Below are 19092 nucleotides of genomic sequence, written 5' to 3' on the forward strand. Positions count from 1 at the left end.
TTTGTTGATTCTGTTAGATAGGTAGAATGTTCATATAGATAGGTTGTGAAAAGAGATAAAGAAAACAAAATTTTTCTTTGAAAAAGGGCACCAACGCGCAAGCGCACAATGCGCGCGCGCGCCGGTTGCGAATTTCCATTTTCAGGCCAAAAACCCGAGAGTCAGACCACCATTGTGCCCAACTCGTGCCAGGCACCCACGCGTTCGCGTACATGCCTGCGCGCCCCATTGCCAGTTGACCATCGACGCGCAAGCGCACAGTGCGCGCGCACGCCGATGGAGCTATGTGGAATCTCTGGTACAAAAACCAGAGAGTTGTGCCACGATTGGGCCAACTTTGTGCCAAAACTGACGCGTCCGCGCATGTTGCACGTCCGCACGCATGCCTCCCTGGGTCACCCTGGTACAAAAACCAGAGACTAGAGCCAGGTTTGTGCCACTTTTGTGCCTAGGGCACAACTCCTCTTGTGCGCGCGCACCATTGACGCGCACGCGGCCTCAGCTAATACCTTCACCGACGCGTCACCAAACCTTGCGCGCGCGCGCCGGTTGCGCGAGTCAGTTTTATACTTCGCGCCGTTTCACTTCCTTTCTCACTCACACTTCTTTTTATTTCTTAGTTCATTCTCCCACTCTCTCCATCATTTCTCTTCTCTTCTTTTTCTTACACAAACCACCACCATTGTCTCCAGCCACTCACCGGTGACAACCACCCTTTTTCGGTGGCGCTACACTTCTCCTATTTCCTCTCTCATCTTCACAAAAGAAGATTCAACCTTGCTTTTTCATACTCTTCAAGGTTTAACTTCTTCCTTTCCTTTACTTCCACTTTTCCTTATGCTATTTCTTCTAAGTAGATGCTTCTTGTTGCCTTACTTAGTTTCTCTTTTACTTGATGATAATGTTTCTTGTTTTTGTTTGCTTATTTTTCCTCTCTTTTCTTTATTTCTCCATGGATGTTGAATTTGAACTTAATTTGCATTACTAGATCTTTTGTCACTCTTTTACCGTTGTGTGATGTTTATGCGATGATTGATGTTCCATTATGGGCTTTGAATTGGTTTGGTATCTCATAATTGCTCATTGCTTGATTATTGCACGCCAAGTGTTCGAGGAAATGCACACATACCATTTTGGCTCAATTTAGCTATGTACTTTCAATTGGGTGCTCCCTCCTCATTCACTTGTTTCTTCTTAAATGCATTGAGTCTAATTTGTGTGTTTCAAGTTTATACTTGCCAATTCCATATTAATTAAGCATGACTTGCTTTTTATTAAGGATGCTTGAGATTACTCTTCTCATGCCTTTGCATGTCTTACTTTCTCTTGTATTCCATAACAAGTGAGATACCCCTTGCTTTCATATTCATCATGGGCATTACAAGTCACTTGCATGTTTTCATCAAATTGTTTCTTGGGTTTAATGTTTTCTTTCTTTCTCTTCCTTTTTAGGATGGCCACCAAGAAGGGCAAAGAGATAGCTCCAAGGAAACCGGCCGCAAAGAGGGCACCCCAAAAATCAAATTCTAAGGCGCGTTCTTCAATAGGAGCCAAACCCTTATCAAAGAACGGAAAGACACCCGCTCCTATTGATGAGAATGACAAGGGCAAACCGGCAAGAGACTCTTCAAGGTTCCCTAACCGCTTCTGTGAACTTACGTTCCCCTCCATAGCAGTAAGGAACTATCACCCCGAGCATCTGCTCGCTCTGCCGAACAAGGTTGCTCCTTATATTCTGCCCCGCATTGAACAGCGAGGATGGGAGTTTCTCTTGAGGAAACCAAGAGAAATCAACCTCTCTTGGGTGGAAGAATTTTATACTAACTACCACCTTTCCTCTCTTCAATCGGTATACATGCGCCGTAAGCAAGTCTCAGTTTCAGAAGAGGCTATTCAGCAAGTGCTTAATGTTTTACCAGTACCAAGTGACATGGATGGCTACCAAAAAGTCCTACGTCAGCGAGAAGAGTATGGATTCGATTGGGACTCGATCCTCTGAGTCATTGCTGAGCCAGAATCTTTTTGGATCCAAGGTCGACTGCGGATGAGGCCCAAGAGTATTGACGCTCGCTTCCTCACTGTGGAAGCTAGAGCTTGGGCCCAGATCCTATCTCACTATGTGCTACCTAGCACTCACAAGTTGTCCATCACGGCGGACCTTGCCTTACTTGTTTGGTGTATTCTCACGGAGAAGCCGGTGAACATCCCACCTCTTGTCAAGCAAGCAATGAGTCAAGTTCACGACCGGGGTAACCTGCCATTTTCAGCTTTGGTATCTGACTTAGTCACTGCTGCAGGTGTTTCTTGGGAAGCCAAGGATAAGAAGATTATGGTTCCGGCTAAGGGCGATGTGGTCCCAAGCGGAAAATACCTATATCTTTCCATGAACAAACCAAGCCTCGACATGGTCCCGCCACTTCTTTTTCCTTCTAGCTCATCATCACCACCACTGAGATCCACACATCAAAGGATAGAAGTCCAAGAAACTGTGTTCTGGGTGACCTACCAAAATTTTAAAAATTTCTGCAGTAAACTTGCTTTAAGAATGTATTTTGGAACATAGTGATTGAGTTAAGAACACAAGCATGAAAGTTTTGAGCCTATTGCATGGTTACATCTTTTAACCATTATTTCCATTCTTGTGTGCATATCTGATGAACGGATAATTTATACGCTTTTTGGCATTGTTTTTAGTATGTTTTTAGTAGAATCTGGTTACTTTTAGGGATATTTTCATTAGTTTTTATGCTAAATTCACATTTCTGGACTTTACTATGAGTTTGTGTGTTTTTTTGTGATTTCAGGTATTTTCTGGCTGAAATTGAGGGACTTTAGCAAAAATCAGATTCAGAGGTTGAAGAAGGACTACTGATGCTGTTGGATTCTGACCTCCCTGCACTCAAAGTAGATTTTCTGAAGCTACAGACCTCAAAAAGGCGCGCTTCCAATTGCGTTGGAAATTAGACATCCAGGGCTTTCCAGAAATATATAATAGTCCATACTTTGGCCGAGTTTAGATGACGTAAAAGGGCGTTGAACGTCAGTTCTATGCTGCTGTCTGGAGTTAAACGCCAGAAACACGTCACAAGCCAGAGTTGAACGCCAGAAATACGTTACAAACTGGCGTTCAACTCCAAGATTGACCTCTACACGTGTAACATTCAAGCTCAGCCCAAACACACACCAAGTGGGTGCCGGAAGTGGATTTATGCATCAATTACTTACTTCTGTAAACCCTAGTAACTAGTTTATTATAAATAGGACTTTTTACTATTGTATTAGACATCTTTGATCAGTTTTATGCTATCTTAGACTTTCATGGGGGCTGGCCATTCGGCCATGCCTGAACCATTATCACTTATGTATTTTCACATGGTAGAGTTTCTGCACTCCATAGATTAAGGTGTGGAGCTCTGCTGTTCCTCAAAGATTAATGCAAAGTACTACTGTTTTTCTATTCAATTCAACTTATTCCGCTTCTAAGATATTCATTCGCACTTCAACCTAAATGTGATGAACGTGACAATCATCATCATTCCCCCACGAACGCGTGCCTGACAACCACTTCCGTTCCACCTTAGATTGAATGAGTATCTCTTGGATCTCTTAATCAGAATCTTCGTGGTATAAGCTAGATTGATGGCGGCATTCATGAGAGTCCGGAAAGTCTAAACCTTGTCTGTGGTATTCCGAGTAGGACTCTGGGATTGAATGACTGTGACGAACTTCAAACTCGCGAGTGCTGGGCGTAGTGACAGACGCAAAAGGAAGGTGAATCCTATTCCAGTATGATCGAGAACCTCAGATGATTAGCCGTGCTGTAACAGAGCATTTGGACCATTTTCACAAGAGGATGGGATGCAGCCATTAACAAGGGTGATGCCTCCAGACGATTAGCCATGCAGTGACACCGCATCGGACCATTTTCCAGAGAGGATAAAAAGTAGCCATTGACAACGGTGATGTCCTTACATAAAGCCAGCCATGGAAAGGAGTAAGATTAATTGGATGAAGACAGCAGGAAAGCAGAGGTTCAGAGGAACGAATGCATCTCTATACGCTTATCTGAAATTCTAACCAATGAATTACATAAGTATTTCTATCCTTATTTTCTATTTATTATTAATATTCGAAAACTCCATAACTATTTGATATCCGCCTGACTGAGATTTACAAGGTGACCATAGCTTGCTTCAAGCCGACAATCTCCGTGGGATCGACCCTTACTCACGTAAGGTTTATTACTTGGACGACCTAGTGCACTTGCTGGTTAGTTGTATCGAAGTTGTGAATGAAAAACGATTTATTAAGACGTGCGTACAGAGTTTTTAGCGTCGTTGCTTGAGATCACAATTACGTGCACCAAGTTTTTGGCGCCGTTGCCGGGAATCACAATTTCGTGCACCAAGTTTTTGGCGCCGTTGCCGGGGATTGTTTGAGTTTGGACAACTGACGGTTCATCTTGTTGCTCAGATTAGGTAATTTTCTTTTGTTTTACTTTCAAAAGAATTTTTCAAAAAAAAAAATTTCAAAAATTTCTCCTTTGTTTTCGAAAAAAAAAATAAAAAAATAAATGTTTTCAAAAATATTTTTTTTCAGAATTTTTAAGAATGAATTCTAGTGTTTCATGATGATTTGTTGAATCTTGGCAGGCTGTAAAGCCATGTCTAAATTCGTTTGGACTGAGGCTTCAACTAATCACTTCAATGCATGTAATTCCTTACTAAAGCTTGGCTGGCTATTAAGCCATGCCTAACCCTCAGATTGGAGCTTTAGACTAAGAGTACAAGATTCCTGGAATTCATATTAAAAATTTTGGAATCCTTATTTTTCTTTTTTTTTACAAATAATTTTCGAAAAAAAATACAAAAAAAAAATTATAAAATCAAAAAAAAAATAAAAAATGTTTTCAGTTTCTTGTTTGAGTCTTGAGTCAATTGTAAGTTTGGTGTCAATTGCATGTTTTAAAGTTTGCATAAAATTTTCGAAAAATACATGCATTCATAGTGTTCTTCATGATCTTCAAGTTGTTCTTGGTAAGTCTTCTTGTTTGATCTTGATGTTTTCTTGTTTTGTGTTGTATGGTGTTTTTCATATGCATTCTTGAATTCTTAGTGCCTAATCATTAAAGATTTCCAAGTTTGGTGTCTTGCATGTTTTCTTTGCATATAAAATTTTCAAAAACAAGTTCTTGATGTTCATCATGATCTTCAAAGTGTTCTTGGTGTTCATCTTGACATTCATAGCATTCTTGCATGCATTCATTATTTTGATCTAAAAATTTTCATGCATTGCATCATTTTCATATTTTTTTCTCTCATCATAAAAATTCAAAAAAATAAAAAAAACATCTTTCCCTTTTTCCTCTCATAAAATTCGAAAATTTGAGTTGACTTTTTCAAAAAATTTTAAAATCTAGTTGTTTTTATGAGTCAAATCAAATTTTCAATTTAAAAATCTTATCTTTTTCAAAATCTCTTTCAAAAATCAAATTTTTTTCATTTTTTCTTATTTATTTTCGAAAATTTTAAAAAAATATATTTTCAAAAATCTTTTTCTTATCTTTATTTTCTAATTTTCAAAAATAACATCATCAATTAGTGTTTTGATTCAAAAATTTCAAGTTTGTTACTTGCTTGTTAAGAAAGATTCAAACTTTGAGTTCTAGAATCATATCTTGTGATTTCTTGTGAATCAAGTCATTAATTGTGATTTTAAAAATCAAATCTTTTTCAAAAATAATTTCAATCATATCTTTTCAAAAATATCTTCCTATCTTATTTTTTTCAAAAAAAATTGATTTCAAAATATCTTCTCTAACTTCCTATCTTCTTATCTCTTCAAAATTGATTTTCAAAATTTGTTTCAACTAACTAACTAACTTTTTGTTTAAATTACTAACCTTTTTCAAAAACTATTTTCGAAAATCACTAACTCTTTTCAAAAATTATTTTCGAAAATTCTTTCTCTCTCTCTTATCTCCTTTTATTTATTTATTCATCTACTGACACTTCATCTCACCCAAATTTGAACCCCCTCTTCCATCTGTGTTCGAATTTTTTCTTCTTCTTTTCTTCTACTCACACAGGGACCTCTATACTGTGGTAAAAAGGACCCCTATTATTATTATTTTTCTGTCCTTCTTTTTCATATGAGCAGGAACAAAGACAAGAACATTCTTATTGAAGCAGATCCAGAACCTGAAAGGACTCTGAAAGAAAACTAAGAGAAGCTAAAATACAACAATCCAGAGATAACCTTTCAGAAATTTTCGAACAGGAAGAGGAGATGGCAGCCGAAAATAATAATAATGTAGGGAGGATGCTTGGTGACTTTACTGCACCTAATTTCAATTTACATGGAAGAAGCATCTCCATTCCTGCCATTGGAGCAAACAATTTTGAGCTGAAACCTCAATTAGTTTCTCTGATGCAGCAGAACTGCAAGTTTCATGGACTTCCATCTGAAGATCCTTTTCAGTTCTTAACTGAATTCTTGCAGATCTATAATACTGTTAAAACTAATGGAGTAGATCCTGAAGTCTACAGGCTCATGCTTTTCCCTTTTGCTGTGAGAGACAGAGCTAGAATATGGTTGGACTCTCAACCTAAGGATAGCCTGAACTCTTGGGATAAGCTGGTCAAGGCTTTCTTAGCCAAGTTCTTTCCTCCTCAAAAGCTGGGTAAGCTTAGAGTGGATGTTCAGACCTTCAGACAGAAAGAAGGTGAATCCCTCTATGAAGCTTGGGAGAGATACAAAGAACAATGCTTCTTGTTTTCTGAATGTATGCTTGAACAATGCATATGTCTTTTGAAGTTGTTGTTTAAGAATGTTAAATATGTTGGCTATTGAAAGAATGATGACAAGGAGACATGTTATTTGATAATCTGAAAAATCATAAAAATGATTCTTGAAGCAAGAAAAAGCAGCAAAGAATAAAGCTTGCAGAAAAAAAAAAGAGAGAGAAAAAGCAAGCAGAAAAAGCCAAAGCTCTTAAAACCAAGAGACAAGAGCAAAAAGTCAATAACCCTTAAAACCAAAAGGCAAGGGCAATTAAAAAGGATCCCAAGACTTTGAGCATCAGTGGATAGGAGGGCCTAAAGGAATAAAATCCTGGCCTAAGCGGCTAAACCAAGCTGTCCCTAACCATGTGCTTGTGGTGTGAAGGTGTCAAGTGAAAACTTGAGACTGAGCGGTTAAAGTCAAGGTCCAAAGCAAAAGAAGAGTGTGCTTAAGAACCCTGGACACCTCTAATTGGGGACTTTAGCAAAGCTGAGTCATAATCTGAAAAGGTTCACCCAGTTATGTGTCTGTGGCATTTATGTATCCGGTGGTAATATTGGAAAACAAAGTGCTTAGGGCCACGGCCAAGACTCATAAAGTAGCTGTGTTTAAGAATCATCATACTAAACTAGGAGAATCAATAACACTATCTGAACTCTGAGTTCCTATAGATGCCAATCATTCTGAGCCTCAATGGATAAAGCGAGATGCCAAAACTATTCAAGAGGCAAAAAGCTACAAGTCACGCTCATTTAATTGGAGCTATGTTTCATTGATAGTTTGGAATTTATAGTATATTCTCTTCTTTTTATCCTATTTGATTTTCAGTTGCTTGGGGACAATCAACAATTTAAGTTTGGTGTTGTGATGAGCGGATAATTTATACGCTTTTTGGCATTGTTTTTAGTATGTTTTTAGTAGAATCTGGTTACTTCTATGGATGTTTTCATTAGTTTTTATGTTAAATTCACATTTCTGGACTTTACTATGAGTTTGTGTGTTTTTCTGTGATTTCAGGTATTTTCTGGCTGAAATTGAGGGACTTGAGCAAAAATCAGATTCAGAGGTTGAAGAAGGACTGCTGATGCTGTTGGATTCTGACCTCTCTACACTCAAAGTGGATTTTCTGGAGCTACAGAACTCAAAATGGCGCTCTTCCAATTGCTTTGAAAAGTAGACATCCAGGGCTTTCCAGCAATATATAATAGTCCATACTTTGGCCGAGTTTAGATGACGTAAAAGGGCGTTGAACGCCAGTTCTACGCTGCTGTCTGGAGTTAAACGCCAGAAACACGTCACAAGCCAGAGTTGAACGCCAGAAAATACGTTACAAACTGGCGTTCAACTCCAAGATTGACCTCTACACGTGTAACATTCAAGCTCAGCCTATGCACACACCAAGTGGGCCCCGGAAGTAGATTTATGCATCAATTACTTACTTCTGTAAACCCTAGTAACTAGTTTATTATAAATAGGACTTTTTACTATTGTATTAGACATCTTTGATCAGTTTTATGCTATCTTAGACTTTCATGGGGGCTGGCCATTCGGCCATGCCTGAACCATTATCACTTATGTATTTTCATACAGTAGAGTTTCTGCACTCCTTAGATTAAGGTGTGGAGCTCTACTGTTCCTCAAATGTCCTTACATAAAGCCAGCCACGGAAAGGAGTAAGATTGATTGGATGAAGACAGCAGGAAAGCAGAGGTTCAGAGGAACGAATGCATCTCTATACGCTTATCTGAAATTCTAACCAATGAATTACATAAGTATTTCTATCCTTATTTTCTATTTATTATTAATATTCAAAAACTCCATAACTATTTGATATCCGCCTGACTGAGATTTACAAGGTGACTATAGCTTGCTTCAAGCCGACAATCTCCGTGGGATCGACCCTTACTCACGTAAGGTTTATTACTTGGACGACCCAGTGCACTTGCTGGTTAGTTGTATCAAAGTTGTGAATGAAAAATGATTTATTAAGACGTGCGTACAGAGTTTTTAGCGCCGTTGCCTGAGATCACAATTACGTGCATCAAGTTTTTGGCGCCGTTGCCGGGGATCACAATTTCGTGCACCAATATCTCTCTCTCTATGAGTGTGATCCTTGCTTTGTCTAATTCTATATGTCCATTGCTTTGTGTATGAATGCACTTGCATGATTGAGGCCATCATTTTAACAGTCATTTTTCCCAAATAGCCTTAACCCTTATATCTACCATTGCTAACCAATTTTGAGCCTTTGATAAACCCTCTTGTTCTTAAACAGAGCACATCAACAATCCTAAGTGAAAAACCATGAATGTCCCTGAATTTGAATCCTTGATTAGCTTAGGTGATTTAGGATGTGTATCATTCAAATAGGAGGGGTATACTTTGGAAATTCGGGTAGGTATATAGGCATGTAATTGTAGTGTAATTGAAAATTCTAGGATCTTGGGAACATACTCATGTGCTAAATGATTACACCGTATGCATTGACACTTTGGTTCACAAAGAAACCCCAAAGAAAAGGGGATGATGATAATGTCAAATAAAAAAAATAAAATAAAAAAAATAAAATAAAAAAAGAGAGAGAAAGAAAGTAATGAAAGGGGACAAAAATGCCCCAAGATAAAGTAATAAAAACAATGCATATAGTAGGTGGATTGAAAAGGATGCATGAGTATGCAAAAAGGGTAAAATTCAAGGGTAGCTAGGAATGTATTGTAGTTGTATAGGTTGTTTTTGGTGTCTAGTGGGATCCGAGGTTGATCAAGGACTCAAATTTTAAGCCCACTTAGCCATATACATCATTACCTTCACCCTAGCCCCATTACAACCCATGAATAAGACCTCATGATACTTGTAAGCATGCATTAAGTAATTGTTGATTGATTAGATGAAAGACAAGGCTTGGAAAGCATGATTAGGAGGAGATTGAGTGATGAACCCTAGACACTTGAGCGAATAGTACGGATACATTTCCGATGAGGGTTCGAGGCTCAATGCTTGTTCCCGGCTTTCACAAGCGTTCATTTAGCAAGTTATATGCACTCTTTAGTGATATTCAATTTGGTAGGATTCATGAATCACATACTATCTTCACCCTATATGCTCACATGTATTCTTGAAGGATGGATTCACTTTTGACCAAGTAGGTAGATGATTTTACATTAGTTGCATGCATCCGTTTAGGTACTTAGCATTTCATAAATCCTTTCCCATCATAATCTTTGGTCCTTTTATTTTAAGCATGAGGACATGCTTGGTTTAAGTGTGGGGAGATTTGATAAACCTCGATTTCATGGTTTATCTTGTGCTTATTTTGGGGGATTTTATCAATATTTCTCACATTTATTCACAAGAATTGCATGGTTTTGTGTTCACTTCCCAATATTACTCTATGATGAAAAACATGCTTATTTTGCCTTGAAATTGCCATATTTTAATCCTCTTCTATTGCCATTCGATGTCGTGATGTTTTTGTTGAGTAATTTCAGGAATTATAGGGTAGGAATGATTTAGAAGAGAGGGAGAAAGCATGTAAAAAAAGGGAGGAACATGAAGAATTGAAGTCTTGAGAGCAGCAGCATCGGCGTGCCCGCGCACTCCACGCGCATGCATGGATGGGATTGGCTGGAAGCGGCGCGAAAGGATGGATGCATCCGCGCATATTAAAAGATTCCTATCGACGCGCACGCGCAACTGGCGCGCACGCGTGGATCACAAAAGTAATCGGCGCGCGCGCACGCATGGCGCGCACGCGTGGGAAGCTGCACGTGACCTCATTAAGAGAAATCGTGCCTGGCGATTTCTGAGGCCAAGGAGGCCCAACTTCAAGCTGTTTTCTGCATGGAGAAGACCCAAGGATGCTAGGGGGAAAAGGGAGATGACTCATTTTACACTAGGACACAATTTTAGCTAGTTTTTTTAGGTTCTTTGGTTATTCTAGAGTGAGAAACCCTTGTTCCTCTCTAGATCTAGTTTCCATTTTGATCTTCTCTTGTTGATTTGTGAATTGGATTTTGTTAATTACAGTTTTAATTGTTCAATTTGAATTCCTTGTTACAATCTTGCTTACATTTAGTGATAGTTTTATGATTCTTGTCAATTGTCATTTCATACACATTTCTTGAATGTTATGAATCTTGACTTGTTGATGTTACATTGATGATTTCTATGTTTAATCCTGTTGATTGCTTGATTGTATGTTGATAATTGTTAGTGGGTATTTGTGGAATTCAATTTAATTGCTATTTTGAACATGTCTTTTATCAATGCTTACCAAGTGTTTGATGAATTGTTTACTTTGATTATGGAGTAGTCTTTTCCACTCTTGGCCTAGGTCAAGGGAATTGGGTAAACTTGAGTCATTGGGTCTAATAGATTTGATGATTTCGGAGCCCTTGGTGGTTAATTTGATACTTATTGACGTCAACCCACTACTAATTTAATTAGTAGGTAGGTTGGGACTTATGGGTTGATGTGTCCAAAGCCATTTGACGTACTTCAAGTCTAGGGGTAGATATCACATACTTAAGACTTTGGGGGTAGACTTAATAAGCTTGGTTCCTCATAATTGTCAAGATATAGTTGTTAGACAAGGATTGTGATCCCAATTCCCATGCCTAGCCAAGAGTTGTTTTTATCATTCATATTTGAAAACCAATTTCCAATTTCAATTGCCTTAGTTATAGTTACTTGTTTGGTTTAAGTAGAATTAAATAGAATATTGCTTGTTCATTGGAATTGCTCAAGTTTTACTTAGGTGGTTGAATTAGTTTATTGCAATTTAAGATTACTTGCTTGTTAAGATTTCCATTTATTTTCATGCTCATAACTCACAACCCCGGATTTCTAACCAATGTCGAAGCACATGTTTGCCCATTCCTTGTGAGACGACCCAAGGTTTGAATACTTCGGTTATTTCTATTGGGGTTGAACTTGTGATAACCAAATCCCTCTTCTAAATTTGACCCCCCGAGAATTGTTGTTGGTAGAGCTATACCTACAACGAGGTGTTATTAAAGAGAAATCTACCAACACACCGCTGGGGCGTTATCAGGATGTCATATTTAATTCTGTTTTTAACTACTCTTTTATTTTTTTTAACGTCACCATTAGTCTTAGTTTTCCATTTCTTGTGAATCTCATTCTCATCCGAGTCAACTTTAATTCGTTTCCATCTAATGCACCATTTGTCCTTTTATTTGTCTTTCTTTAGTCAAAGGTTCTTTCTTGAGAATTTTCTATTGATTGAGTTGTCTTCCTGGTGCGTTTTGTATTCCTTTAGACCAATTGGAAACTCATTTGATAATCCATACCCAGTGAGTTTTTGTTTGAATTCCCTTAATTTAAAGGTCCTTTCTTCCATGCGTTGATTTCATTTTAAGCACATCGTGATGTTCTTAAATGATACTTGCGAGGTGGTTATTTCAAATATACTTTCAAAATTTTGTTTTGAACCATTTTTGAAAAGGTTTTGAATTCTTTTGAAGAAATTTAAGTTTTGAACCAACTTTTTTAAGTTGTTAAGTTTCTTCTTAAGCTTTTTGTTTCTATGAGTGACATGGTTTATGAATCCTAATTGAAATCCTTTAATTTAAGTCTCTTTCTTAAAATGAATTAGTTTCCTTTTTAGCACATAATAATATTATTGAACATCCTTATAAAGTTGTGACTTCAAGTATATTATTGATGTTTTGTTTTAAACCTTTTTAAACAAGTTTTGATTTATTTTTATGCAAAGTTGTCCCTGACTAGAATTGCTTTACTTGAGCAGTGCCTCTCTTTGGTGTGATTTGAACTTGTTTTGGGGCGATACATCTATTGAAGTTTTAATAAAATCGCTTTCAATTTAGCTTACACTCCTTTACCTTATACTCTGAAAATTTCTATGTGATTTAAACCTGTTTGATTGTAATGTATCATCTTTTCTTTTATGAGTAAAACTTTATCTCAGATTTTCTTCCAACAAGATTATAATTTTCATACATGCTTAAAAAAGAAGAGAAAATATAATTTTGCTCTTAGCCAAATTAATCTTTCCATTTACAAAGTTTGTGTAATCTATTTCCACTTGAATTTATATTGAAATAATGCCACATTTACATTTTTATTACTCTTTTGAAGGATGTTTGTTACCCATTTTCTCTTTAGAACATGAAATGATTTCCCCTTAAGTTTCCATTCTTTACGAACAATGCATTTGAAAATATTTTTAACCATACTCTTGAGTTCTATAAACTTTGTCTTTGGTTTGGATATACTTCTTCTACAAACCTCATATTTACTTGTCTCAGCTTGAATTCGTTTCAAAATACTGCATTATTTTTCATCTTATTGGTCTTATCAAATTCCTTCGATTCAAGAGTTATCCTTAAAGATATTAGTTGACTCTCTTTCCAGCACTCTTTATTACTTGTTCATCCTTGTCTACTTGTGATTTCAGCAATTCTTTCAAATTCTCGCGAACACAGTCCGTGTCGTTTTTCTTCCTTTTCTATGGTCTACTATCCTTCTGAGTATACTCGAGATTAGTTTTGGCATTTTGTGCGACCATTAGACTTAATAAACGACATATTAGTCCTTTAGGACACGTTTGGTGAATGCAAAAGGTGAAACTCATAATTGTACGACATTACAGAGAGTTGTGAAACCTTGTTTTACGTGAAAGAGTTTTGTTGATGTGGGACTTATAACCAGTAGTAAGGATTGTAAAGTGTTTAACAAAGTTGAGAACCTTCGGATGAGTTGCTCAATGAAGTACGATTAAGAATGGTAAAGATAAATTATATTGAAGTTTGAATAATTGAATCTCTAAAGTTGATATAAGATCAGTATGTGAACGTTAAGCACATCATTTTAACTCCAGCTTGTGTTATAACCTTTTGCCGTATTGCTCTACCATTACATGTTTGAAACATATCATCTTGTACATCAAGCCTGTCTTGTAACTTCTGTTTCACATCATACTTATATCCTTTATATTTTAATGCCATATAATATATTATTAAAATTACCAAATTATCCTTATACCTAATTTTTACCAAAACCCTAAATCCCCAAAATATCACCCTAACCCTAATTCTACCCTAACCCTTAGCCACCACCGCCACACCCCCCAAACCCTTAAGCCAAACCTCAGCCACTAACCAAGAAAGAAATGAAAAAAAGAAAGAAAGGGGGAAAGAGGGAACGGGAGAGCAGAGGGGAACAGAGATCGGTGAGGGAGAAGAGTAGAGGGAGGAGCTACATCGCCATCACCGGCCTTGGGCTCGCCGCCGTTCATACCCCGTTGCGTCACCACCCAGCCGTCTCCAGCCCACCGCCAGTCGCTGTTGTCGTCACCAAGGGAGGAGAGAGAAAGAGGCAAATGCGAGGAGAGAGAGAGAGGGAGCTCGCGAGGAAGCTGCTGCCGTCGAAGCTGGGTTCGTCGTTGCCGTTGGAGTCCGCATCACTATCGAACTTGCTGCTGTCGCCGAGGGGAAGCCCGTCGCCGCTAGCTTCGTCGGATCTCCGCCGCCAAACCCGTCTTTGCCACCGCCACTGGAAGCGCAAAGAGAGAACACGCGAGGAAAACTGTCGCGGAGCTGCCGTCGCTGCCGCGTTGCTGGGCTCACCGTCGTCCTGCCCGCGCAGCTGCTGCGTTGCCAGAGCTCTTCGCCGCTGCTGTTGACGGCGGAAACCGCCTTCCAAGCCTGTGTCTGTTGGTAAGCCCTAACCCTGCTTCAGCTTCTTTATTCGTTAAGTTTACCTTTACCGTGAGAATTGTCGCTGAGGTTGACTGTGCCAGGTTATATGGTCACCATGAGTTTCTCTACCGCCGTCCAAGCTGCCACCAGAAGGATCCACCATAGCCTCCTCTGTTCTTGTCTTCGAATTAGAACTGCCATTTTCCACTGAATATGTAACTCCTCTATCCTTGCTTTGCTGCCATTTTATTCCTCTGCTATGATCTTTTAATTATGACCGCGTATGTCTCTATTTTAATTCTGCTAAGGTCTGTTTGAAAAATTTAAATGGGTGTTGCTGCCACCGGTTCGGTCACATTGGAATCATTGCTGCTGCCATAAAACAGAAAGGGAAGGGAGTTACTATGTTTAACCTGTGTGAATTCAGCTAGTTGAGGTAGGGGTTTTTCTTAAATCTATTTTACATTACAGGGTTGTTATAAATCGATATTAATGCGTACGGTGGCAGAATCCGAGTTTTAGAGGAGATGTTGCCGAAATTTTATAAAATTGGAAGTTTTGTTTGAAGTAATTGTTTAAAAAGATTTAGTTCTTAAATGTTATTTGTTTCGGATTGATTTATTTAAAAAAAAAAGAATTATGTTTTGAATTGAGATTGTTGATTAACGGAAAGAAGGATGATGAGGATTGATTTGAAATATGATTTTTGAATGAATTTGGAAATGGGATATGCATTGACGAATGATGATGATATTAAGAATGGCTTAGATATTGATGAATGATGAATGAATTATTTATGTGGCTTATGAATTTGAAATATCTGATATACGAGGTTCCCTGGATTAAGTGCCGTGGCTTGCCACCACGTGTACCAGGTTGAAAACTCGATACTCTGTTGACCCTACGACATAAGTGTAACCGGGCACTATATAAATTCCCGGGAATGTTATCCCCATTGAGCAATATTGATTATTTGGGAAAAAACTATGCATAGACTCTTGGGGATGCATGTCGGGGGACAGTCTAAGGACAATTCAGACTTGTCGGGTTGGCTGGATAACCGACAGATGAGCCTCATCAGCCATAGGATATGCATGCATCATATGCATTTGTATGCTTTGTTTGGGTTTGAACTTGTTTTGGTTTGCCTAATTGCTAAACTATTCTTAACTGCTACTTGAACTATTTGCTGTAACTGCTACCTACTTGTGCTTTCCTTATCTGTCTTGCCTGTGTTTGTCCTGGCGTGCTACATTTGAGAATGAACTTTGGTGCTGAATTAATGATTGTGTTGTTTGATTGCACGGTAGGTTTCTTATTGAGATTTTTCTTATAAGAAAGGAAAGGTTTCAGATTTTTGATAAATTAAACGTTTCTTTGAAAAGGTTTTGAATGATTACCTACTGGTTTTTAAAAGATTCATAAGGCAATGATAATCACTGAGCTTGAAAACAATTTTCTTATTAAATATCTTCTTATGACAACTTTGAAACTGCGTGGTGAGACCGTGTGGTTAGGTTCTCACCCCCCTATAGCTTTACCTTTTCAGGAACCGGATGAAGAAGCATTAAAAAGAGTTATACTGCGTTTGGTTTATAAGATGTTGTATTAATTAGATATTTTCTCCCCTCGTCCTTGTTACTACAAGTTTGTAAGAGGGATAGGAATTGTATGTTTTATATGTATATTATATTATGAGTTATTATGTAAGGAGTCTTGTATATGAATCTATGCCTGTTTGTATTTTTCTTAAGATAAAGTGTTTATTTTTGGTTTTCTAAGAAATCAGCGATACAGTGTCGAGTCACAGGCTCCTATTTTAGTATTTAGTATGTAAAGTAGTCGTAATACTTCTTCCTATCAGAGTGGCGCAGCCGGAAGCGTGACTTCTGATAGTGAGGGTGTTACAAAATGAGTCACATTTTTCGTATATATAACAATGATTAATATCACATTTTATAACTTGTGAAATCATATTATAAATTATTGATAAGTTTGGATTATAAATATAAATTGAAAAAATTTAACTATAAATTTAAATGGCCTTATTTTTAAACTATATAATTTAATAATTTTTCTTCAATTTTTATATATACTAATTCTTCTAACTTTTTTAGTTTATGTTTCTCAATATATTGTTCCTTTAGAAATATTGAATTACATAAATACTATCTACTTCGTTATACAACAGTCCATAATCTTAATTATTTGGCTTCTATGGTGAGAACCTCTACATTTTTAAGAATGTGATGAAATTTTTTTATCTATATCACCATGTTATAGCAAAATACACCAATCTTTAAATGGAGATCGAAATCAATAACCAAATAAAAAAAAAGCCAAATACATGAATGTCTAACTACTATGATACATAGATAAATGTGAAAGTACAATTACACAAAAATTTTTCTAAGTCATAATTTAAAATTCACTTATCCATTCTGTCAATCAAACAACATATTCGAGTGTCACAATCTTTGTAGGCCACCACGTAGACTTTCGAACACCTAAAAAGTCCTCATTTTCTTTAATGTAAGTGATGCAAACCTCCCAGTTCATAGACTTCACCATGCTCTCAAGCTCATTAATTACCTCAGCAGTGTCTCGAACAATAAGCGTACTTTCGGGTCTCAGAATTTGATCAGTCTTAGCCACAATAACTTGAAAATTATACCTAACAGACTAATAAATATATTAGCAAAATGACACAGATAATTATTGTCTGTTGACATGATCTGACAAACTATTAATTTTGATGAATGAGAAATAAAATAATTATATACACATTTTCTTGAGTCTTGAAAACAGATAATCTACATGGAGAAAATCATAGGACCTAGGATAAGTGCTAAACGATTTACATCAATCATAATACATGCCAAAAAGATGGCGTTCATATATAATAGGAAGTGTATCTGGAGTATCTATTGAAACTAACCACATTCATGATCTATATATTCAATTCTTTTATAGTTGCAGTAAATCCAGAGACCAAAAAATAATTATAAAATAAAGATAATGACAACGATAAATTTATATAATTCGGATTAACATTTCAAAAGTGATTTTTCTTACCCTCTATAGATTGATCTTATATCTATAATATTTTGAATATTTTGCCATTGAATTTCTATCCCAACACATTTTCAATGTTCATAATCCATGTTAAAATTGTCAGGGACAAACATTTCATAAACTCCAACTTGAGAATTTGTCAACTATGGTCAATGAATACTTCATGGTTAACATATTATATATAGCTCCGAATGGGAGTTGGAGGATCTAGTGGTTTGTATCCACGATAAGCCGATAATTGTCCTCTTGCCACGACGTTTCATAAGAAGAAAAAAATTGTTGTAAAAACTATCAAATAAAAGAGTCATTGATAAAAAAATGAGATCCTCTTCTAATATATATGACCTTTTATAATGATAAAATAAAAATAGAAGGAATAAAATTTAATATTTTTATATTAGAAATAAAATTTAATATTTTTTCTAATATTTAAATATATAATCAAATTAATTAGTTGCTATAATTAATTCACCGTATTAACTTGTATTTAATGAGTTAAAAAAAATAAATCGAAAAATACTCTCAGAAGCATGCCATGTCAACTCCATCATTAAGTGTAGAAATCCGACTTTTATATAATAGAATAGATTGATCCAATTAATTTTCTTTTATAAATATTTTTTTTTATCCAATTACACCAAAAATTAATCCAAATTTTATGTGAGTCAAACCTTAAAAATCTTTCCCTCCTTATTACATCCAACAATTATACCATCTTTATTCCAAATAAAAATTTTCAAATCACCACAACATATTTTACAAAAAAATCCAAATATCTCAAATTCGATTAGTCTTAATTTATTAGAAATCAAAAACATAAAAAATCAAATTCGATTAGTCTTAATTTATTAGAAATCAAAAACATAAAAAAAATTATTTTATGACCTGTAGAATAAAAAAATAAATAATAAATCAATCTCAATTCGTTGAGTATGAATATTATACGTTTAAAATATAGATATTATACATATAAAATTATAGATGTTAAATTACAGATATTTTAATAATTCTACTATACAACTCATATTATACATAAATACTATGTTTTAATAATAAGTTGATTTTAAACCATTATTATATTGTGACGGATTAAAACTAGTCACTAAATATAGAAAACATGTCACAAGATTTAGTAAGTTAGTGACAGTTTCAAATTGTTGCCAAATACATAATTAAAAAACACCTTGGCAAGCGTTTTAAACTTTCAAAAGTGTCACAAACAATTTAGCGATGCTCTTTACCAACGGTGGTCCATAACCATCGCTATGTTACCTGGTGATGCTCAAATTGGTTACGCTTTTTTAACAGTCGCAAAAAATTTTAGCGACAATTAAAACCACCGTTAAGCATTAAAAAAACCACCGTGAAAATGCTGTTTTGTTGTAGTTATATCAGATTTTGTAATTAAGTCCCTACCGTGATAGAAACACTGAAATTAACGAAATATTCGATTAAGAAAAACGATTATGCCTAACATTTGACTGAATATTTTTTATAGTTTAACAGATATTCTGCACTACAAGAAAAAGGCCTATGGCCATGCTTTTTTCTT

The 19092-nt window shown here is 36.3% G+C and overlaps 1 protein-coding gene across 2 annotated transcripts; it reads left to right on the plus strand.

Annotated features, from left to right (window-relative positions):
• Window positions 13933-16076, plus strand: LOC110271230. 2 transcript variants are annotated; one of them, XR_002361720.1, is made up of 4 exons: window positions 13938-14483; window positions 14567-14680; window positions 14774-14901; window positions 16001-16076. XR_002361720.1 is itself a non-coding variant. In XM_021121709.1 (2 exons), the coding sequence occupies exon 1, from the start codon at window positions 13937-13939 to the stop codon at window positions 14447-14449; it is 513 nt and encodes a 170-aa protein (XP_020977368.1). In that variant the 5' UTR covers window positions 13933-13936; the 3' UTR covers window positions 14450-14483; window positions 14567-14893. The 2 variants fall into 2 exon arrangements, 1 of the variants encoding a protein (XP_020977368.1); XM_021121709.1 differs by lacking the exon at window positions 16001-16076 and having other exon boundaries at window positions 13933-14483; window positions 14567-14893.

The sequence above is a fragment of the Arachis ipaensis genome, chromosome B01, assembly GCF_000816755.2.
Source record: "Arachis ipaensis cultivar K30076 chromosome B01, Araip1.1, whole genome shotgun sequence".
NCBI classification, from domain to species: Eukaryota; Viridiplantae; Streptophyta; class Magnoliopsida; order Fabales; family Fabaceae; genus Arachis; species Arachis ipaensis.

Excerpts from the sequence above, each read along its gene's own strand:
- LOC110271230 (XM_021121709.1), top strand. The coding sequence starts at position 13,937 with ATGAAAAAAAGAAAGAAAGGGGGAAAGAGGGAACGGGAGAGCAGAGGG.